A 24,010-nucleotide genomic window follows, 5' to 3' on the forward strand; every position below is an offset into this window, starting at 1 on the left:
GTGAGGTGCTCATCGATGTTATCTCAGTTTGAGAACCTTCTTAATTTGGAGTCACTCAGTTCATATCAGTAGCTCCACGATCTAAAGCAGGCATAAACCCTCAAAATATATATGTTGCAATGATACATACATTTCTAAAATAATACGGAAAAATACATGTACATAGTAATTAACATATAATACAGAAAAAAATTTCTTAAAAGTCCTAAAAATTAGGAACTTTTGCTACCTCTTAAAGAACGGCATCTACTGATTCTGTTATCCAACTGATTAGTGTTAGCCTTTCGACAATTTGAAATTAGATGCTGCTTTAAAATAAAATTACTCACTCATACAGTGGCTAAAATGAAAAAGACAGACAATACCAGATGCTGGCAAAGATATTGAGCTAGAATTCTGACACAGCATCAATGGGAATGGGAATAGGTATAGGTATAACCTCTTTGGAAAACTGTTTGGCAATAGACTAGGAATGAACAAGTGCACTTCCACTCCTAGTATATGCCCAACAACAATGTATACATATGTTTACCAAAAGACATGGACAAGAATGTTTATAGCAGCATTTTTTTAACAGTCCAGCCCTGGAAACTACCCAATGTCTATCAACAGTGGATTGGATAAATAAATTGTCTTTACCATCCAGATGGCCAAACGACACATGAAAAAAAATGCTCAATATCACTCATCATCAGGGAAATACAAATCAAAAGCACAATGAGATACCACCTCACACCTGTCAGGATGGCTAACATTAACAACTCAGGCAGCAACAGATGCTGGTGAGGATGCGGAGAAAGAGGATCTCTTTTGCACTGCTGGTGGGAATGCAAGCTGGTGCAGCCACTCTGGAAAACAGTATGGAGGTTCCTCAAAAAATGAAAACTAGAACTACCCTACAACCCAGCAATTGCACTACTAGGCATTTATCCAAGGGACACAGGTGTGCTGTTTCAAAGGGACACATGGACCCCCATGTTTATAGCAGCACTATCTGCAATAGCCAAAGTATGGAAAGAGCCCAAATGTCCATCGATGGATGAATGGATAGAGAAGATATTGTATATATATACAATGGAGTATTACTCGGCAATCAAAAAGAATGAAATATTGCCATTAGCAACTATGTGGATGGAACTAGAGGGTATTATGCTAAGCAAAATTAGTGTCAGAGCAAGACAAATATCTTATGACTTCACTTATACAAGGACTTTAAGACACAGAACAGATGAACACAAGGGAAGGGAAGCAAAAACAATATAAAAACAGGGAGGGGGACAAAACATCTCTTAAATATGGGAACAAACAGAGGGTTACTGGAGGGTTTGTGGGAGGGGGGATGGGCTAAATGGGTAAGAGGCATTAAGGAATCTGCCCCTGAAATCATTGTTGCACTATATGCTAACTAACTTGGATATAAATCGTCTCTCCTCCTCTCTGAATGCCCCTCCCGCACCCGCACTTTCTCTCAAAAATAAATAAACGTTAAAAAAGAAAGAAAAGAAGAGCACCAGCAACCAAAGCACACAAAACAAGAAAGGATGCTCCAGTTTGTGTTACTTGTCTTCCCTGGACCAGTAACTGTGACCAAAAGAACAGGGAACACTTATGAGTCAGTCCCATCACATGCTTAACAAGATCACATGAAATGAAAAAGGGGCAACTCTCCAAAGGGAAAAGCAATGGGGAAACGACATATGCTTACTGTCGTGTCATATGCTGTATCTGATGGTCACCACCATAAGAGAAATTCTTAAACTTGGTATGTCAAGAATAAGGAAGTATGTTCCCTCAAGTTGCATTCAACTCTAAGGTTCCAGTGTTCTTTCCCTAACACACAGGTCATATCCATTAGTATTAATATTAAAATATTTTTAAAATATGGATCTAGTTGTAGAACGTACATCCAAGTGCAACTACTGATAGCAACCATGTTTCGTTTCTCTTTGAGCATCTCTCAAAATACTCATCTGTCTGTGAACACGTGTTAACACTTTTCCCACTGCTAGTTTGGATAAATATTCCACATTGTTTTGACCACATACATTTCTGTGAACAGCCATGAAATCACATACCAACAAATTAACTGAAGACTACAGGTGTGGCAGACTGAACTTAAGCCCCCGAGAGAAACCAGGTTACCACTATGCCAGGTTAACCAGACGGTTCAGCCAAAGGCCTTGTCAGTTTATGCGGGACCCTCCATAATAAAGGGACCACATCAAGCAGAGAATATTTCTTTAGCATAATAAGGCCAGGACTCTTATCTTGCAAGAAGTAGACTTAAAATCATGTTGTTAGAAGACATATACATTGCTTTCATAGACTATATACCAGGGGTGGGCAAACATTTTTTGTAAAGGGCCAGATAGTAAATATTTTAGGCTCTGCAGGCCATACGGCCCCTGCTGCAGCTACTCAGCTCTATACTGCAAAAGCACCATAGACAATACTTATATAATTGAGTATGGCTCTGCTCCAATAAAACTTTACAAAAACAGGCCTGCAGGACTTGGTCCATTGGCCATCGTTTGCCAACCCTGGGACTAGACAAAAACATACAAACAAAAACAAACTACATCCAAGAGGTGAGATGTGTTTGCCTAGGTAAAGACAAAGCCTGAATACAGCCCTGCTAATGGAGAGAACAAACCAGAAGTTTACTCCCAGTTTACCCCCAGCCCTTCCTACCCCCTTCCTACCATGAGACTAAAGTTCGTCTTCCCCAACTCTGCAGAATCAGCAGGAGCTACAACAGATTGATTCTGTGTTCACATGCAGCTGAGGCCGAGGTGGCAGAATTTACACAACACTACTCGATGGAGCTGGGACTTCATTAATTCCGAGGAGGAAGGTATATTCTGAGGAACTGAAAGATGCTGAAGATTAAAGAGATCTGTGAAGACAACATTGGGAGAAGTGGAAAGAAGAGAATTAGAGAATGAGGGAGTACTGAATATCCACCAGAGAGGACTTCCCTGGAGTCCAGGTCCCAATCTTTCTCTGGACCCTTTCCTGAATCTTTTAGAAAAAAAGCTCTTAAGCCTCCCACAAGGCCCTGATTTATTTCCTACTACTCGCTGCCTCATTCACCTCCTCATTCTTCTACCACTGGCCTCCTTGCTGTTCCTTGAACATACCTAACACATTCCTACCTCAGGGCTTTTGTGCCTCCTTACTTTTTATTTTTTATTTTTTTTAAACATTTATTTTTTTGAGACAGAGAGAGACAGAGCATGAACGGGGGAGGGTCAGAGAGAGAGGGAGACACAGAATCTGAAACAGGCTCCAGGCACTGAGCTGTCAGCACAGAGCCCGACGCAGGGCTCGAACTCACAGACCGCAAGATCATGACCTGAGCTGAAGTCGGCCGCTTAACCGACTGAGCCACCCAGGTGCCCCACCTCCTTATTTTTTAAACAGACTGAAAACTCTTCTTCTAAATATTCAAATGGTTCGCTCTCTTTTCATTTGGATGTCTCAGATGATGTCTCCTCAAAGATGCCTTTCTTTACTTTTCTACCTAGAACAGCATCTTTATCAGGCTGTGCTTAATTTTTCTTCACAGCACATCACTACCTAAATCTCTTCCCCAATAGCATGTGAGCCCCATAAAGGCAAAGACTTGGGTTCATTCATTCCAGTTTCTTCCCAGCATTCTGAATAATACCTAGGACACAGATGGTGCTCAATAAATATTTTCTGAATGAATCAATCAATCAAGTCCAACACATCTATGATGGCTAATTTTATGTGCAAACTTGGCTGAGCTATGGCACCCAAATATTTAGTCAAACATTATTTTGGATGTTTCTGTGGAGATGTTTTTAGATGGGAATAATAATAAAATGAGTGGATACCGAGTGAAGCAGGTTGCTCTGTATAATGTGGGTGGGTCCCATCCAATCAGTTGAAGGTCTGAATAGAACAAAAGGCAAGAGAGTCTGCTTGTCCTGGTTCTAGTCCTGGTTCTAAAGCAGACTGCCTTTGAATTCCAAATGCAACTCCCTCCTGAGTTCCCATCCCCTTAGACTCCCCTATCAGACTTTGTGGACTTGCCAAACCTTCACAATTGGGAGAGCCACATCCTTAAAATAATTCTCTGTTCTGTTTCTCTGTAGAACCCTAATACACACTCCTAGTCAAACTGTGCTATCTTCTTTACTAAAGAATTTCTCCTAATGGCTGTATACCCACTGGTTTTCACAACATGAGTAAGGGAGCCAAAATATCCACATATTCCGCAGATTTACAGGTAATATTGCTACCAGTGACTTTCTCCCCATGGTCAGCTAAATAAGGACTGGAGAATGGGGGAGAAAATAATCAAACACAGCTCTTAAATATTACAGCTGATTAGGTAAAAACACTGGCACTTAAAATCATCTGGAGACTTCTCTTCCCTTCATACAAAACTACTTCATTCATATTTAGCGAACAGGAAAGTGGATCTAAAACCTGTCTAGATCCTAGAATGTTAAAGAACATAAAATATCAAACATACAAGGTATGTTTATATTCTGTATTTTTAGCCCTGTGACCATAAGTATAAAGTCTACGAGGTGTGGTGTGTTTTCACAAGGTGCTCCAGGACAGCGCTCCCCCTCTGCCCTTAAAATTTTTTTAAATAAAAGAATTAAAAAATTTAAAAAAATTTAAAAAATCAAGAAAAGAGACAAAATTCCCTACCCTGGTACCACTCTGGAATCCTGCCATGAGAAAGGCTTTCCAGCATCCTCAAAAGTGTTGGGGGCCGTTCAGAGGCTTTCTCCGGGCCCCGCGCTCCGCCCCCTCCCTCTATGGTGCCCTCCCAGCCAATCAACGTTCTACAGGGCCCTCCTCCCGCGCGTCTTTCAAAAGCCCCCTAGAAACCAATGAGCAGTTAAAGGTACTCGGGGGCGGAGGAAGAAATAGGGAGAGGGTCTGATTGGTTCCTAGAAGTCGCCGCGCCCCGCCTCACAGAAGGATGTACCAATGAGCTGAGCGGAGGGGCGGCCTCCGCGCGGGGCGGTCGCTGAGGCGCCGGTGCTGCTAGACGGAGGCGGCAGCCGGTCACGACGTGGGGCGGCCAGCGATGAAGCCGGTGAGTCGGGCCGAGGCTCGGAGAAGCGAAGCCAGAGGGAGAGAAGCGGTCCCCGAAGCCAGTTTGCGGGCCCAGGGACAGCCCAGGCCTGGTCCCGGGCCTGACTCGCGCTGTAACCGTCCGAGGTCGGGGAGGTGGTGCTTTCCTAAATTGGGGAGAGCGATGATTGAAAAGGAACAGGGTCGGTGGCGGACGAGGGGAAGGCGGACATTCGTTGTGAACCTGTCGTGCACAGGCTGGGAACTGTCTCCTGCAGAGTCTCCTAAGCCTCAGGAGAGCCCTGCCAGAGAGGGCTGAATCCCGTTTTATGGAGGAAACTGAGGCATGGAGAGCTTAGGTGTCTCCGTGTATCAGTTTGCCTGATACCCAGCCCCAAGGGATGTCCGGGGCTGCCCCGCGCCCGCTGGACAGCGGTCCTCACCGCAGACGGGGAAAACCTCACCATAAACGATTGCCAATCCCCATTTGTGGGTGCTTCACCATCCCCCGGGGCCAACTGGCACTGCGTCCTTTTCTGGGGTTCAGAATCCCTGGGCCAGGGGAAGCAGAAACGTCCAACTCTGTTAGGATTTGTAAGCCTGGCTGGGAAAGCCTGAGTGAATGGGCCACACTCTTTCTCTCTCTGAAAATCTGGAATCATCAAAACTGCTTTAAAGAGAAAGGAAAAACAGATGCAGGGTGCTGTGGCCCCACCTGACTCACATCACCCACCACCAGGGTTTGCAGCCTACTGAATATTTAAAAACCTTTGAGTTGATAATAATACAAAGAGATCCAAAGCAACTCAAATCCGTAGCCTAAATGGCTCTGTAATGTGATCTTGTAGTAACAAACAAGACCGTTATAGAATATAGCTTGAGAGCTGGAAAGGACATTAGCTGGTGACACTTGCTAATCCCCATGGTTCCATGTGGAGAGGCATCAGCTGTCCTTCACTCTTGGCCTCTTTCTCCACTTGTCCCCAGAAGGGACAGAGTGAGGGATCTGATCCCCCAGTTTGAGAGGAGCTGAACACAAGCAGCTGAACCCTTTCGTCCCTTCTCTCTGCAGAGATTACTTCCTAGGGCGCTCTTGGCCACTGGGGAGCCCTGGGTTGTCCATAGCTGCCTATGACTGGGGGAATGAGTCCCTATTCTGGAGTGAAGAATTGACAAGCCCACTTAACCACAGCTTTAAAGCCACGTCCTCCCTTTAACACTCAGTAATAAAACTAACCTCTTGATTTCCATTTGCCTCTCCACTGTGTTATCTCTCAGTTGGTTCCAAGTAGGAAGTAAGAAGAAAGGTGTGTTTTTCACTGGTCCTATGAAACAGCTGCCCCTCCTTTAGAAAACAGGCCTACAGGATTGAGTTCCAACTCTTTAGATCATTGTGCAAAGTCCATCTCAGTGTGTCTAGTCCACGGGTTCACAAAGTAGCAGGTTATCCTACCTGTACACCCCATCCACCAAACTAGTAGGCTGTTAGGAGGGTTATTGTTTGAGAAATGGAGGAGGCAAACTACCCCAGCTTCATCTTCTCTGCCCTGATGTTTCAGTTCCTGAAAACAAGCTCTTTCCCCTTTTGCCTTTATTGCCTTAACTTCTTCCCTATCTGCCTAAAAACCTCCTGCCCATCCTTTAAGACCCAGCTAATGTATGTCCTCTGAAGCTCTGTCCAGCTCCCTGAGCAGTCACTCCCTTCCCTGCCCTAAAGTGCATAGTTTATGCTTCCAGGTTAGCACTTACAACTTTCTTCTGTAATCTATGCACTTATCTCTCCCTCCAACTATACTGAAGCTATTTATTTCATGGCTCTTTGCATCTCCAGAGCTTGGCAAATAAAGGTGTTCAAGAAATGTTTGTGAATGAATGAATATATCTCCTCACTTTCTAGTTGTGGAAAACTGAGACCCAGAATAAATTGGAGTTGCTTGTCCAAGATTATATGGTAAATGGCAGAGCCAAGACCAGAATCCTGGTTTGTTACCAATCCAACTCTCTTTCCATCAGAGTGCTGTAATTATCAATAGGATGGTAAAATCTATTTATTTTTGCTATTGCTGAACATTCTCATAGTCCAAATTGAATAAATTGCAAATATGCATTCATTGTGTTAAGCAAGGGTCAGCTTATATGTAAATATTTTTATTTACAGTTATTTAACATAACTGATTTCTTTTGAAGCCTAGTTTATTGCAAACAAGTGAGTTTGACTCATCAGATGAAGAGCCTATTGAAGATGAACAGACTCCAATTCAGATATCATGGTATGTTAAACTTCTGATCAATGATGAGCTAAATTATTTGATCTGTACATCATAATCCATGTAGATACGTAGTCCACATATTTAGTGGGATCCCTGGGTGGCTCAGTCATTGAAGTGTCTGACTCTTGATTTCAGCTCAGGTCATGATCTCACAGTTCGTGAGATCAAGCCCTGCATCGGGCTTTGCGCTGACAGCCCAGAGCCTGCTTGGGATTGTCTCTCTCTTTGCCCTTCCCCTGCTCACTCGCTCCTCACCAGCGCATGCTCGCGCTCTCTCTCTCTCTCTCTCTCTCAAATTAAATAAATAAATAAATAATAAATAATATTTATAAATAAAATAAACAAATAAATATTTATTTTATATAAATAAATAAAATAAATATTTAGTGATTTTTTTCTGCTGGTTGTATAATTCTAATCTTTAAGGGATTTTCTAATTCTGCTTTACTATCTATGATATAATAATAAATAAAATAAAAAATAAAATAAAAAATATTTATAAATAAATAAATAATATTTATTTTATATAAATAAATAAAATAAAAAATATTTAGTGATTTTTTTTTCTGCTGGTTGTATAATTCTAATCTTTAAGGGATTTTCCAATTCTGCTTTATTTACTATCCATGATAGAATAAGGCTTTCCTTTTTGGGGGGCTTAGGGGGAGATTGTTCTTCTGCATTCAGAAAACCATAGTAGAAACAAGTAACTAAGGAGTTGAGATAAAATCAGAATATCTCCCATTTGGTACCAAAACTTACTTATTCTTTTAGGACAAAAGAATAGTATACCAAACATAGGATGAGATATTTAATTGTTTGTCATTTAGTCAAATCCTAGAACTACTTGCCACAGTCATGCATCTACTAGCAGACCCTGCTTAAGATAAAAGCCATATTACCACAGATACTAGAACAAAAAACAAATGTTTCTATATAGAATCAACTTAAAAATCTTGGCAGTGACTTCTGGTTACACCAGATTCTCTACAACAATCAATGCTTTTTCTCATCCCTGTAAATGTAATAATCTCTCTTTAAGAAAACACCATTCCCACTCTAAAAAACAGTATGGTTTTCCTCACAAAATTAAAAACAGAACTACCCTATGACCCAGAAATTGCACCACTAGGTATTTATCCAAAGGATACAGGAGTGCTGATTCGAAGGGGCACGTGCACCCCCATGTTTATAGCAGCATTATCGACTGATAAATGGATAAAGAAAATGTGGTGTATATATACAATGGAATATTACTCGGTGATCAAAAAGAATGAAATCTTGCCATTTGCAACAACGTAGATGGACCTAGAGTATATTATGCTAAACGAAGTAAGTCAGGGAGAGACAAACATCATATGATTTTACTCCTACGTGGAATTTAAGAAACAAAAGAGATGAACATAGGGAAAGGGAAGCAAAAATAAGATAAAAACAGAGGGAGACAAACCATATGAGACTCTTAAATACAAAGAACAACCTGAGGATTGATAGTGGAGTGTCGGGTGGAGGGATGGGCTAAACAGGTGAGGGAACATTAAGGAGGGCACTTGTTGGGATGAGCACTGGGTGTTATACACAAGTAATGAATCACTAAATTCTACTCCTGAAACCATTATTACACTATATGTTAACTAACTTGGAGTTTAATTTTTTTTTTAAGTTTCTAAAAAATTTTTAAAAAGAAAATACCATTCCCAACTATAGAAAGAGAAGAAGAGGGTGTTATCCCTAAAGTTCCTTTTATTCCACCATCAAATAACAATTATCTTTCATTTCCCTCCTTACCCCCCTTTCAAACTCAAAACCTCATCTAATTTTCAGAGTCACATGGTATTTATATGATGACCTCTGTTTTCCTCTAAACTCATCTTCTGTCTTGTAGACAAGGTTAGCCTCTACCCACTTTGTCCCTGAGTACTGTAAACTGGGAATATGATTTCTTGAAATTGTTTTATTTTAACCAAAATCTATTACAACATGGGGTGCCTGGGTGGCTCAGTCAGTTAAGCATCCGACTCTTGATTTTGGCTCAGGTCATGATCTCACAGTTCATGAGTTCAAGCCCTGCATCTGCCCTGTCAGCACAGAGCCTGCTTGGGATTCTCCCTCTCTACCTCTCTCTCTGCTCCTCCTCTGCTTGTACTCTCTTTCCCTCTCAAAATAAATAAATAAACTTTAAAAATATTTTTTTAAAAGAGGAAGGCTACAAAGAAATCTTAAAATAGTAATATAGAATGAATGCTGGGGATGAAATCGTCAGAAGGTAATTTTCTAGCTTATTCCCCAAGGTTACTAATACAAAGTATCTCAGATATCATACCACAGGGTAACTTAAAACCTTAATGCTTTATACTACCTGTAGGCAATCTAGGCATTATTATCTTTAAGGTAAGTTTAAGTTAACTTGCCACTTTTAAGACTTAAATTGTGACAAAGTAAATGATAAGTCCCTGTTTTAAAACTTCCAGCCTCTTTGGGCCTTTTTGTGAACAACACATTGATGTTTGCAAATGCATTTTTGTTTTATGACTATGGTCAAACTTTAAAACACCCTTGTTCAATGCCAAGCACACATGTGTTAAACTGAATTTCCATTTACAACTTTTTAAAAAACTGAATTAAAGTTTTATTCTTTTCAGGCTACCCCTGTCACGAGTGAATTGTTCTCAGTTTCTTGGTTTGTGTGCTCTTCCAGGTAGGTTTACAGTTGGCTTCCTATTGAGATACTTCAGATAATTTTTTGTCAGCTAACACATCATACTCTGTACTGAGCAGTAAGAGAACTTCATAGATCAGCAGGCTGGGGAAGTCACTTTTGGAAGCCCTCCTGTGGGCTGTAGCTAAAAGAACACAGATCACTCTTCAACCCTTCCAGACCCACATTCGTGGTTCTATATTTCTGACTCACCTACCTTAATAAAACGTAAACACTGGGGTACAGGTGAGGCTGAGGGCAACAAGCAGGTACTTGTTATAGAAAGGACACAGAGCAAAGAATCTTTGGATGAGGAGTTCCTTCAGCTGGGATCTCTGAATCCCTGCAATTATATTACTAAGAATATAAGAAATCGAAATCCATATTCAAAATGAAATTGCAACATATAAATGATCATATGGTATGACTTTCTAAAGTAGCTGTGTTTGTGTTTAAGTATATTTCTTATATATGATTAAAAACTGACTTTTTCGCTTGCCTTATTACTGCTTATAGGTTGTAAATTTAAAAATGTTAGAAGAAATATCCAAAAAGATACAGGTAGGTGTAACATGAAACAACCATATTAATAGTTTTTTTCTGAATAACACTGAAAATAATCTCTCTGTCAAAAAGAACAAACGTTAGTCTCTGTTTGGTATACCAAATAAATGTTTGATATTTCATAGTTTTAAACTATAGATTTATTCTAACATGAGAAGAGGTATTTGCAAAGGGCACAGAGAACTAACTCATTTACTAAACATAGCATTGCTTTTCACCGATTGTTGTAGTTACACATAGAAATTGCATTTGAGTTTAAAATGTATACATTAGAGGGAGGAAGGTATGTAAACAGAAAACTGACATTTCACTGCCAAGATCTTTGAACACACTATCCTTTGCAGACTTGATTGTTGTGATAGCAGAAATTAAGCCTGAACTGGGAACCCAGAGGTAGTAGTGAAATTGTCCATCCTGGTTAGAATTTAGAGATCCAGCATCTAGGTGAGAAAGATGGAGTAGGGCCAATCTTCACAGGCCCAAAGATGTTCATACCACTATAGCCTCAAGTCTAATAATCCCACAAATATTCTGACAATCCACCCCAATTTGGAGTTTACATATTCCATGATACTAAAAAACTTGGATTTTCAAAATATTTTATCCTGCTTGGCCTCAAATAGCTCAAGGCTAATAGTCCTACCAATGTCCTTATAATACAACAAAATAAATATAGATATAAATATAATATATAAATGATATATAAATATATAAGATAAATGTCATATATCTTGATTCTGACCAGTAAAAAATTGTTGAATCTTACATTTTTTTCCCAGTTGTTTTGGAGTATCAATTTATTAATGTACCTTCTCTAATTTATTCCTTACCTACCAAAAAGGACTGGAGGCTAGTAGATTAGTTGACTCTTGCAGTATTTGTAAAGATTCTCTGATTTAGAGGTACCTGCCATGGTAGGAACTTTTCATTCGGAGACCATTTAAGTCATAAGCAAAATATAATGAAAATCACTAGTTCAAGAACCAGCCTTGCACATTTTGGAAAGCCCTGTTCCCTTCCAATATTTTGGAATTTGGGGTTTCCAATAGCTTACCAAACCTTTTGTCTTCCATTGAGATCTTGAATGCAATCCAATCCAATGTATAAGAGATGACACTCTGATAGGAGAGACCTAGACTCTCCCTGCACAAGCTCTTGTGGCTCCTCCTCTTTCTAGGAAAGCTTGAAAACCACTGTATAATAGCAATTATGTGTGCGAAAGGCAGATAGAAAATTACCTACTCTTGAAAATGGTGAAGTATGCTAACTACAGGTTTAATCCTTTTAGAAGTACAAAAAAAATAATAGTATTACCTAAAGCAGCACTGTCCACTGGAAATATAATGGGAGCCACAAATAGAAGCCATGTATGTAACTTTACATTTTTAAGTTGCCACAGTAAAAAATTAAAAACAGATGAAATTAACTTGATAATATATTTTATTTAACCTAACATAGCCTAAATAGTGCATTGTCAATGGCTTTAAGTATAAAACAAATTATTAATAAGATATGGGGGGTTTTTTAAATTTTTTTTTTTTAGCATTTATTTTTGAGACAGAAACAGACCATGAACGGGGGAGGGTCAGAGAGAGAGGGAGACACAGAATGTGAAACAGGCTCCAGGCTCTGAGCTGTCAGCACAGAGCCCGACACGGGGCTCAAACTCACGGACCGCGAGATCATGACCTGAGCTGAAGTCAGACACTTAACCGACTGAGCCACCCAGGCACCCCAGATATGGGCTTTTTGTACTTAACCTCTGAAATCAGATCTATATTTTACACTTATAATACATCTCAATTTGCACTAGCCACATTTCAGGTACTAATCTGGAGGTTCATGATGAAAGGCACTTTGTGTTTAGTTAAATGGCCCAGGATTTGGGAGGCAGGGGGAGAGAGGAGACTGAGATCATCCAGAATTAGTTATTCATTTTGAACCTAATGGTCTATAATGAATATTGCCATAAGGACATTCCACTGTATAGAATGGCCTATAGTACAATTGCTTGGTTCATATTCATTATAGTGAAAATTAGCTAAGTTGCATAATTCTAACACAGTTAACGTTTTATTTCTGGAGACCTAGTCCACAAAATTAGATGCATGATGGGGTGGCACAGTACAAACATAAAGGAGAACATGAGCTCAGGCACCATGGGCATGCTGGAGATTTACGTACAAGGCGTAGGGTCAAACAAAACAGCAGTGATGAAAGTAACAAACGTGAATTTTGTGAGAAAAAATCAGGGGGAAAAATGTGCTGTCAGTTCTTCACAAGAGTTTATCTTGAAGTATTAGATGTTTCAAAATTTACTTTAAAGCAGTATTGAAAAGATCTTTTTTCAAGAACAGCAATATAATTGACTCATCTTAAATTCAGTAAAAAGCATTTTGAATTATTAAGTCAGGTTTAATTTTAAGCACCTTTTGGTTCAGGCATTTCTAATTCCTATTTTGTGCTTAGTGACTTGATTTTAACCCTACTTTGAAGACAGATTAATATTGTTTTAGATTATCAATAAGTATTTCAAATGCATAGATTATCATTTGTTAGTTTGGCTTAAGAAATTTAACACCACATTCTCTGTCTTGACTGTATTTAAATTTGTAATATTTTGTACATGTGTATCCGTCTCTTGGTCTATTGGCAGAAGAACTAAAGAGCTATGGTATACAAGACATATTTGTTTTCTGCACCAGAGGGGAACTGTCAAAATACAGAGTCCCAAACCTTTTGGACCTCTACCATCAGTATGGAATTATCACTCATCATCATCCAATCCCAGATGGAGGGACTCCTAACATAGCCAGCTGCTGTGAAATAATGGAGGAGCTTGCAATCTGCCTTAAGAATAACCGGAAAACCTTAATACAGTATGTTTTTCTTTTCTCTGTATGTTACATGAGAAATGTCCCAGTCAGAATGATTTTTCCAATTATTGCATCCTTACTTACTTATTACTTACCTTATAGTTTGGTGCAAGGATTAAAAGGAGATAAGGCATCAGGGCACGTGGATGGCTCAGTTGGTTAAGCACCTGACCCTTGGTTTCGGCTCAGGTCAGAACCTCACAGCCATGAGATTGATCCCTGTGTCGGGCTGCATCAGGCTCCATGCTGTCAGCTCAAAGCTGCTTGGGATTCTCTCTCTCTCTCTCTCTCTCTCTCTTTCTCAATCCCCCCTCTCAAAATAAATAAACTTTAAGGAAAAAAAAAAGAGATAAGATATGAAATTTCTAGTACAATGTCTGCTACAGAGCAAGCACTCAGATATTTACCTGCTTTGGATTCTGTGTCTCCCTGTCTCTCTGCCCCGTTCTCACTTGTGCTCTGTCTCTATCTCTCAAAAATAAATAAATGTTAAAAAAAATTTTTCTGGGGCACCTGGGTGGCTCAGTTGGTTGGGTGTCCGACGTCGGCTCAGGTCATGATCTCACAGTTTGTGAGTTCGAGCCCCATGTCAGGTTCTGTGCTGACAGCTCGGAGCCTGGAGCCTGCTTCGGATTCTGTTTCCTTCTCTCTCTGCCCCTCGCCAACTTGTGCTCTGCCTCTCTATGTCTCTAAAAAAATAAAGAAGTGTAAAAAAAAAATTTTCTAATTAGCAAAGAAATCATTCATAAGCAATGAGCAGTCTTAAAAATATGACTGGAAAATTACATTTGATGATATGAATTTCTCACCAGAATGAAGGAGGGACTCCCATTGCTTGTCAATGGCTATGCAAAGCTGCTGGTATGGAAGTTTAAAACAAAATAAAATGTGTTAAGGGAGAAAAAAGGAGAGAAAAAAAAAAAGCACAGAGAAAGGAAAAAGGGAGTGACAATCAGCAAAGGACAGTAGCAATACAAAGATTAGAAGTGGTACCATGGATAATAATAGTAGATGCCCTGCCAGCAGTGAGACCCGTAACAGTAGAGGGCCAGCCATAAGCAGCAAACTATTCCTTCTCTGTGCTTCTTGTACTTTCTGTATCCTAATAAACTGCTTAATCCTTTCTGGAACAAGATAGAGTATTAAATAGTTTGATACCTCAAAAGCCCTAAAGTCACTGCTTTAAGCTAGAAAATATGCAGACTATACTGAATAACCAGGGCGCCGGGCTCAGGGTAGTAAGGGAAAGGCAAGCCCAACTACCTTCTCTCCTTCAATCTAGAGCTCCGGGGCCTCATGTCAACAGTTTCCATTTGAAGGCAAACCAGCCAGTACAAGGGTCTTTGGGGACACAAACCATATGTGGCTGAACTAAACTCTAATGTACAGAGAACTATAGCCAGGAGAGTAGGGAATAAAGAGAAACCATCCCGCATTCTACAGTTTCCAACCTTTCTCTAGAGAAAAGCATAATCTGTAATTGTAAGCAATTACTAATTGCTTTACTAGTTATAAAAGCAAAACTTTAGACTAAAGTTGTCTCTGGTAAATTTTCTAGTAAGACTAAGTTAAATAGCATTAGATGATTAGCTGTGGCTGGTGAAAAATATTTTCCAATTTTTGGACCTATTTTTTTTAATTTTTTTTAATGTTTAATGTTTTTTTTAATGTTTTTGAGAGAGAGAGAGACAGACAGAGTACAAGTGGGGAAGGCGCAGAGAGAGAGGGAAACACAGAATCTGAAGCAAGCTCTTCAGATGCAGGCTCTTCTGTGCTGAGCTGTTAGCACAGAGCCTGACATGGGGCTTGAACTCACCAACAGCAAGATCATGACCTGAGCCGAAGTTAGATGCTTGACCAACTGAACCACCCAGGCACTCCTGGGCCCATTTTTCAAATCAGTCCTGAGATTTTTTTTTTTTTTTTTTTAATAAATCCTTGGAAGCAGCCTCTACTGAAGAGTTTCCGGAGATCAAACTAGCTCAGATAGTGAAATTTAACAAATACTACTCAAGCAAGTTCTAGCACACCAAATGCTGTCTGCTGTTTGAACAGAATACAAACAGGATGGAAAGATGGTTGGGTAGCCCCTGCATATGTTGAATGCTTCTGGTTCCCATAAAATAAAGCATCTGATGACTGGAAATTTTCATTGTCCTAGAGCTTTCAGAGGTGTCCTATAGTGACTAATGTTTGGATAAAGACAATTTTCTATCCATTCTGCTATCTTTGAGTGCCCACATTGCTAGACGGCTCTAGAGTTTATCTCTCAGAAACTAGGTCTGGTAAATTGTTTTCCACTGTCTTGCTGCCTGCCAATACTGTCTCACTGATTCTCCCTGTGCATTTCTGTTGCTTTATAAAATCAGGGGATGCTACTTGCCTACTGTACTGTGCTATTTCTAAAAAAAAAAAAAAATACTACAAAACAGGTAGCTTAGAAAAGAAACTTATTCTCCCCCAGTTCTGAAGCTACAAGTCCAAAATCAAGGTGTCAACAGGACCATATTCCCTCTGAGACTTTGACAGAATCCTTCCTTGCCTCTTCCTAGCTTCTAGTGGTGGCCGTCACTCCTTGGTGTCCTTAGGCTCACAGCCATTATCACTCCAATCTCAGCCTCTGTCGTCACATGATTCTGCACTGCTGTGTCTTCTCAGGATACTTCCTCCTATAAGGACACCAGTCATATTGGATGACCCAGCTGGGTTAGGGCCCAATGACCTCATCTTAGCTTGATTACATCTGCAGAGACCCTATTTCCAGATAAGGCCACATTCACAGTACCAGGGATTAGGACTTCAACATAGCTTTATGGGGATACAATTCAACCCATAACATCTACTGTGCACCAAACACTATGAATACAAAACACACACTGTGAGGCACAGTCCCCACCCTCAAGGAGCCCCTGCTAACAACACTACATGGAAGTGCAGTAAGATTCACACAAGGTATGCACAAGGCAGCAAAAATGACAGTGATGGTTTCTGTGGGGGCACAAAGGCAGTTCAGAGCTAGACTTGAAGGATAAGCAGGAATCAGAGGAGGAAAGATAAAGGTATCAATGGGTAGAAAGCAGTATTCATCTTGCAGAAAACCACTGAAGTGTTCTACCTCTCTCCACCTGTCTATGGTAGATCCTTATATCTGGCCTATTTGTGGAAAGCAAGTTCATGAATACATAGGAGTCAGTATCTGTTTGGTCCTCTATCTCACATCCTATCCCAAGACATAGATCTCCAGCTTCATCTTTAGTACACCACTGTAATTTATGTTCCTGATAAGTCAGCAGCACCAAATTAGGTTCAGTATACCCTCTAAGAAAGTCAGGAATTGTATAATACATTTTTTTTTTTTTTTAGCATCTTTGAAAGTAGTTAGAATGAATGGTTTTATTGCTTTGAGGTTAATCATGATTTTTTTCTGGAAAATCCAGTTATACAGACTGCTGATTTCTTCACAAGGCTAGACAATAGCAGCTAACATTCATTTACTTCTTACTCTGTGCCAAGCTCTGTTGTAAGCCCTTTACAAATGTTAGTTACGTCATTCAGTCCTAACTATGATACAGATTCTGTGGCTGCCACTATTTGATAGATGAGGTTAACCCAGAGAGGTTAAATAACTTCCTTAGGTTCACACATGTAATAATGACAGATTGACCATTCAGCCCCAGACAGCAGGGCTCTAGAAACCATGCTTTAAATCTCTGTAACATGCCACCTCTGTATTCTTTTTAGATAAATAAGGAGTTGTTGTGTCATATGGACTTGTCCCATAACCACTAAGGTTTTGTTTAGACAGAGGAAATAAACTGGCAGTTGGTAAAAATAGTCTGATTTCTATCTATTTAGTAACATGTTCCACTTCTCTGATGTGGATACTGGTGTTTAAAAAGATCAATAAAAAGGTCCTGCCTGCATTGATTCTTAGAGGTATTCAGAGAATACCTCCCAACAAATAAACAAGCACACTTTACTCTTTATTAATGTAAAAATATTTATTAACCTCTGTGTGCCAGGCACTGTGCTAGCAGGCACTATTAAATTTAGAAACAGAAGGCAAATTTAGAAGGAACAAGTCTTTAGTTCTAATTGGCGGGGTGAAATGAAAATGTCTAATATTCAAATTGTGCTTCCCTTTCAGCTGTTATGGAGGACTTGGCAGATCTTGTCTTGGTAAGAAATTTATTTTCATTATTCAGTAATTTTTTTAAATCCTCAAAGTAGACAAAAATATCCTGTTTCTGGGCCATGTGCTCAGTTTGTATTAAAATGAGACAAAACACAATATAAATCTGCTAAGACCTAAAGATTTATTTAAAGGGGCGCCTGGGTGGCTCAGTCAGTTGAGCATCCGACTTTGGCTCAGGTCATGATCTCACGGTTTGTGAGTTTGAGCCCTGCATCAGGCTCACTGCCTGTCAGCACAGAGCCTACTTAGGATCCTCTGTCCCCCTCTCTCAACCCCCCCCCCCCCGCGCTGACTCTCACATGCTCTCATAAATAAATAAATGAATGAATGAATTTCAAGGCCCTTCATTCGGTATTCTCTAGAAAGCTAGGGTGGGAATGGGAAGTCTTTTTAACATTATTTTGAATGATTCTGCAAAAGATACTGTGCAAGTCTTAGCACCTACATTCTTGCGTTTTGTTTTCTAATGCTTTCTTATGCAGATGTTAGGATACTGACAGTAAATTCTAAATTATATCCATGGGTAACATAAGTATGAAAACCAAAGTTAATTACTTCATGTAATTACTGTTCACCTTTTTTTTTTCTTTAACATTTATTTATTTTTGAGACACAGACAGAGCATGAACGGGGGAGAGTCAGAGAGAGAGGGAGACACAGAATCTGAAACAGGCTCCAGGCTCTGAGCTGTCAGCACAGAGCCCAAAGCGGGGCTCGAACTCACGGACCGCAAGATCATGACCTGAGCTGAAGTTGGCTGCTTAACCGACTGAGCCACCCAGGCGCCCCAACTGTTCACTTTTTAATAAATGTGTTAGAAGGGGCGACTGAGGTTAAGCGTCCAACTCTTGGTTTCTGCTCAGGTCACGATATCACGGTTCATGGGTTTGCACCCCACATCAGGCTCTGTACTGACAGTGTCAGGCCTCCTTGGGATTCTCTCTCTCCTGCTCTCTCTGCTCCTCCCTGGCTCTCTCGCTCTCTCAAAATAAATAAATTTTTAAAAAATAAAATAAAATAAAAGTATTAGAAAACAAAGTTAATGAAATGCCATACTAGAGTTAACAGTTATTCCTTTTAATGTTGGAAAGTATCAAAATTAAAAGCTTTTGTGCTTCTAAGAACATTATCAAAATGAAAAGATAACCCAGAGAATGGGAAAAAAATATTTGCAAACCATATATCTGATAAGGGACTTACCTAAAAAGAATTCTTACAACTCAATAATAAAAAGACAGCCCAATTTAAAGGATGGACAAAGGATCTGAATAGATATTTCTTCAAACAAAATACACAAATGACCATTAAGGACATGAAAAGATGCCTACCATCATTAGTCATCTAGGAAATGCAAATCAAAACCACAATGAGATACCACTTAATACCCATTAGGATGGCTATTACCCGAAAAGTAGAAAACATGCACTGGGATTTGGGGAAATTGGAACCTTCATATACTGCTGGAGACAGAGTAAAATGGTGCAGCTGCTTTGGAAAATAGTCTGGCAGTACTTCCTCAAACATTTAAACATACAGTCGCCCTTTACCCAGCAATTTCATGAGGTCTATGCCCAAAAGAAATGAAAACATGTCTACACAAAAACTTGGACACGAACATATATAGCACCATTATTAATAATAGCCAAAAACTGGAACCAGCCTAAATGCCCATCAACTGACTGTGGGTAAACAAATTGTGTGTCTGTACAATGGAATATTATTCATCCCTAAGAAGGAATGAAGCAGTTACAAGCCTCAATATGTGTGAGTCTTGAGCACGTTATGCTAAGTGAAAGAAGCCCATCACAAAAGGCCGCATATGGTTGCATTTATATGAAATGTTTAGGCAAATCCACAGACAGAAAGTAGATTAGTGGTTGCTCAGGAGAGGGGTGATGGGGGACAGGGGAGGATGACAACGGAAGACAGGGTTTCTTTTTGAGGGGATGAAAATGTTCTAAAATTGTGCTGATGGGTGCACATATCTGTGAATACACTAAAATCCACTGAATCGTACCCTTTAAATGAATGAAACATATGGTCGATTAAATATAATTCAATAAAGCTGTTAAAAAGAACGAAGCCAGTGTTAAACTTCAATTCAACCGCAGTCATTTAAAATCATAATTTAACTGTCAAAAACACATACTAAAAGACCTCAGTCATTTAATTCGTTTGGAACAATTACACCAAGCTCCATCTTCTGCGCCAGCTGAAGTCTAATTAAATATACAATGCTCTACCCCATCATTAATAATACGCTATTTTCCTAACATGTTCTGTTAGTAGCTGCTTGTCTCCTACTATACCTGTCTGACACAGTTTCACCAGAGCAAGCCATAGACAGCCTGAGAGACCTAAGAGGATCTGGGGCAATACAGACTATAAAGGTAAGGAGGTTGACTGTTCTGTGTGGTTGTGGTTTAGGGGCAGTTATAGACACAGTGTCCTGTATCATCAAAAGGGCACTGAAAACCCACTGCATTCTATTATTCAGATATCACCTGTTCAACATTTATGTTTAAATATAACCTGGATGTCTGAAAAAGTTCACAGTGTTTCAAACAAAATGATGAAAAATCTGAACTTGCCAGTTTACTCTCGCAGGATCTCCTACCGTTCAGTTTTTACCCATTTAGTTCTCAGAATGAATCCTCTCATCTGGAAAAATGAGGGGATTACCATAAACTTGGTAGTTTCTTAGCCTAAAAGATCTAGTGAAGATCCTCTCACCAAAATATTTAATAAACATAGATGAGAGGCACCTGGGTGGCTCAGTCAGTTAAGCGTCTGACTTCGGATCAGGTCCCTCATCTGACGGTTCGTGGGTTCGAGCCCCACGTTGGGCTCTGTGCTGACAGCTCACAGCCTGGAGCCTGCTTCGGATTCTGTCTCCCTCTCTCTGCCCCTCTCCTGCTTGTGCTCTCTCTCAAAAATAAATAAAAAACATTTTTAAAAAAATTTTTTAAAGTAGATGAATGACTAGAATACAAAAAATGCAAAGCAATACTAATTATCCTTTGCTGTGGATAACTAAAGTGACATCTTCCACATTTACTTTCCCCTCAACAGCCACAAAATCTCTGCAGTAGCAATGCCCCAAGGATATTATTATGTATTAATGTTCCTGAAAGATTCTGCAGATTTCACTTTATTTCTAGATATGTAAAGCTAATTTGCCTTCCTTTCCCAAGTGCCCTGTGTCAGCATTAATCGACTAAACCAGAGGATCAGGCACTCTTAAAGAGGCCTGGCCTTTAGTGGCTTCCTGGCCTGGAGTCCATCTTCCCAGAAGCAGGGGTCTACCCAAGTGTCATGGATATGAATTATTATAGTAACTAACAAAGTCACCAAGCAGCATAATTCTCAGGGCTTAAAGAAGGTTGTTCAAAATAATCCATACAGGATGCACTTCCCTCTTCAGGTTCTCAAAACAGAGAATTCACCTTCTTATCTGTTAAACAATTCTTCAAATTCAACATGTTCTCAAGTCTCTCAAAACAAAATGGTCAAACATTTGCATATGTGTTTTACACCTTTAATCTTGGAGTGAATTAAGCCCACATTATATAGGCTGTCCAGTTGATCACCTCAGCATTCTGTGGCCAACAGGCTTTCCCATCTCTGTGCTGATGTGCTGAGCAATGTGCAATTTCAACTTCCCAATAATGAGAAGAAATGAGATGACTGGCAGAATAAGAACATCCTCTGGGAAACTATTAAAACTCCAAATAAATTAAAAGTTTTTTTAATTTTGCTTATCTGTTAAGATTAGTCATTTTTTTAAAAAAAAATATTGACTACTCTGAACATTGTTGCAAATGGGTTATATCACAAGCAGCAGAATCTAGGGCTTCTATAAATGAAGAAATAGATTTTCTTGAATCTACTACTGTTAACTATTACAGAAAGTACCCTCTCCTCCCTACTTAACCCCCAGAGGAAAATACATTAGCAAAAAGAATGCCTTCGTGTACTATTTTTAATTTTAATTTGCTCCTGCCAGTAAAAGGAGAAAGGATTTTACAGATTTATAAAACATTCATATGTATTACACATTGCCTTCTGATTTTGAGAGACTTTTCAAGTAAGTTTTTTCACACCATATGCAGCTTTATCAAAAGGTAAGACTTCTCCATAATGCAAACGCTTCCTTACCCAAAAGGATGTAGAATTGTTCTTAGCAATTATTTTTTGATTCCTGATGCCTACTAGGATTGTACTACTCTAACTAGTTTTCTACAATGTATTTCAATATATCTTTACTTTTTTCAGCAATATAATTATCTTCATGAGTTTCGGGACAAACTAGCCGCACATCTATCATCAAGAGATTCATTATCAAGATCTGTATCTAGATAAAAAAGAATTTCAAATAACATATATATGACCATGTCTGAAATTTAAGAGCTATTTAACATAATTTGTATTGAAACAAAATTTACTAGTGTTATCAACTTGAATGTAAATGTGTACGTGCAAATATTCCTAAAGCTTTTATTGACAAATTTCAGTTGTATCTCTTATCTCTTATAGAAGATCGAAAAACTGCTATATAATTTTTGAAATGTACTGTCTCCTCTGGTATGTTTTACTTAGAAATAATGCTGAAGTGAGCATATGGAAAAATGTTTCACTGCCTATTTTTATTATTTACCACACTTTTACCTCATTTTATGATTTGTAACTACCAGGTGGAATGCGACATAGTAATAAATGTAAAAATGGGTATGAGTACAAACTAAAATCAAGTAACTTTCACCCTCTGTTCCTCCCACTTTTCCTCCCACTTTTCCTCCCATGGCTTTTCCTCCTTCATAGACATACACGAGTGAGAAGGATCCTATGAATCTTCTGGACACCTCCCTCCCAATGCTGGATCATCCCCAATAGGTGTTTATCCAGCATTTGCTGGAACATTTTCAGATATGAGGAATTCCTTGGTTCAGACAGGTGCTCTCTTTTTAGACCACTCATTTTTTACCCTAGGGACTACACAGAATGAATTAAATCCCTCTTTCATTTCTGTTAGAAAGCACTTATCTACAGATTAACAGTCTCTAATTCCCTCCCTCACCTCACCCTATGCTACTGAATATGTCTTTTTGTCTTTAAATGTAATGTTGAACAGTTGTTTGCACTGTAGACAAGGACATTTTCACAGATAGTGGTGGCTTTCGTATCACCTGCAATAGTCCCTTGGCTGTGACTGGCACCTCCCCACGAGACAAAGTAAATTTCACATCAAAACTTTTGGAATAATCATCTAATTGCCAAAAGTTTTCTTCTGTTTCAAACTTCTCTTGCTGCTTTAATTTCATTGGGGAATACTTCAGAACAATTACTAGTGCTGTTTGGGAACTTCAGACCAGACAGCCAGTATGTTCTAGAATATAAAATCAGTATTCTAATATTTTTATGTCTACACTGATTTCAGAACTTAAGGTTTTGTAAGTATACTAAGGAAGATGGGAGAACCACACATATCATACCAGTATGTGAATCTTTAAACTGTGGGGGTTTCTAATCCAAGATAATAATGCCAAAAGTTATAGGTGGAAAAAATTTTTTTCAAGTAAGTACAGGCTGCAATAATAGGTTGACCTTCCTCATGATTTCAGTATTACAACCAAAAACAATTTACAAATCACAATACTTATTAAACTTTAGGAAATCACTGAAATTGATACTAGCAAATCTTGTATGTTGCTTCTCCTCAATAGGAATATAAAGCTTATTCATGAACACTTAAGAAAGTGGAAGAAAAAGGTTGGCATGGATTAATCAAATCCTTTAATAATCAAATGAATTTCCCAAGTGCATGCTTCTCTCATTTTTACTGCAAATGCCAGTTAAGCCTTCCATGTTTAAAATGCTTAACTACTTTAATACTAAGTATTAAGGAAAAACATCAGTTATTCCATAACAGAATCATGGAATGGGGCACTACTCAAAAGAATATAATTTCACATAGTTGGAAAAGTATTTTCTCTACCTAACCTGTGGAACAGCCCTCAAACCAATGGGGCAGAGAGACAAGGTAGAGTCCTGGTCACACACAAGCCAGAGTTAGCTGCTGAAACTGAATTAACACAGAGACTCAGCCATTAACCATAAGCTACACAAGGCCACATTTGAGATGGTTTTTATTTAACATACAAAAGCAAAATAAATTAAGCTCTAAGGTAGGGCTACTTAAGGGCATTTTCTTTGGACAGCGGTACAGCACCGATCAGGCTAACTTAGATTTTAACAAACCGTGAGCACAGATGGATAACTACATTCTATGTTTCTCTCAGTAGTTTTAGGGGTCTACCTAGTCATCAACCTATTATTTAAGAAATTT

The 24,010-nt window shown here is 39.2% G+C and overlaps 1 protein-coding gene across 4 annotated transcripts; it reads left to right on the forward strand.

Moving 5' to 3' along the window:
• Positions 1–4,971: 4,971 nt before the first annotated feature.
• Positions 4,972–22,411, forward strand: CDKN3 (cyclin dependent kinase inhibitor 3). 4 transcript variants are annotated; one of them, XM_019451769.2, is made up of 8 exons: positions 4,972–5,083; positions 7,249–7,331; positions 9,974–10,029; positions 10,546–10,590; positions 13,250–13,472; positions 17,617–17,648; positions 19,951–20,054; positions 21,940–22,411. In XM_019451769.2, exons 1-8 carry the CDS (start codon positions 5,075–5,077, stop codon positions 22,024–22,026), a joined length of 639 nt encoding a protein of 212 aa, XP_019307314.1. In that variant the 5' UTR covers positions 4,972–5,074; the 3' UTR covers positions 22,027–22,411. The 4 variants fall into 4 exon arrangements, with proteins under 4 accessions (XP_019307314.1, XP_019307315.1, XP_019307317.1 ...); XM_019451770.2 differs by having other exon boundaries at positions 13,253–13,472; XM_019451772.2 differs by lacking the exon at positions 10,546–10,590.
• The last annotated feature ends 1,599 nt before the right edge of the window (positions 22,412–24,010 follow it).

The sequence above is a fragment of the Panthera pardus genome, unplaced genomic scaffold (assembly GCF_024362965.1).
Source record: "Panthera pardus isolate Hobbes unplaced genomic scaffold, ASM2436296v1 HiC_scaffold_24, whole genome shotgun sequence".
Taxonomy (NCBI): Eukaryota; Metazoa; Chordata; class Mammalia; order Carnivora; family Felidae; genus Panthera; species Panthera pardus.

What these genes read in the sequence shown, in the direction of transcription:
- CDKN3 (XM_019451769.2), top strand. An exon ending in AACCGGAAAACCTTAATACA is followed by an intron (nt 13,473 to 17,616) that starts GTATGTTTTTCT and finishes CTTCCCTTTCAG; the next exon opens with CTGTTATGGAGGACTTGGCA. An exon ending in GGGCAATACAGACTATAAAG is followed by an intron (nt 20,055 to 21,939) that starts GTAAGGAGGTTG and finishes TACTTTTTTCAG; the next exon opens with CAATATAATTATCTTCATGA.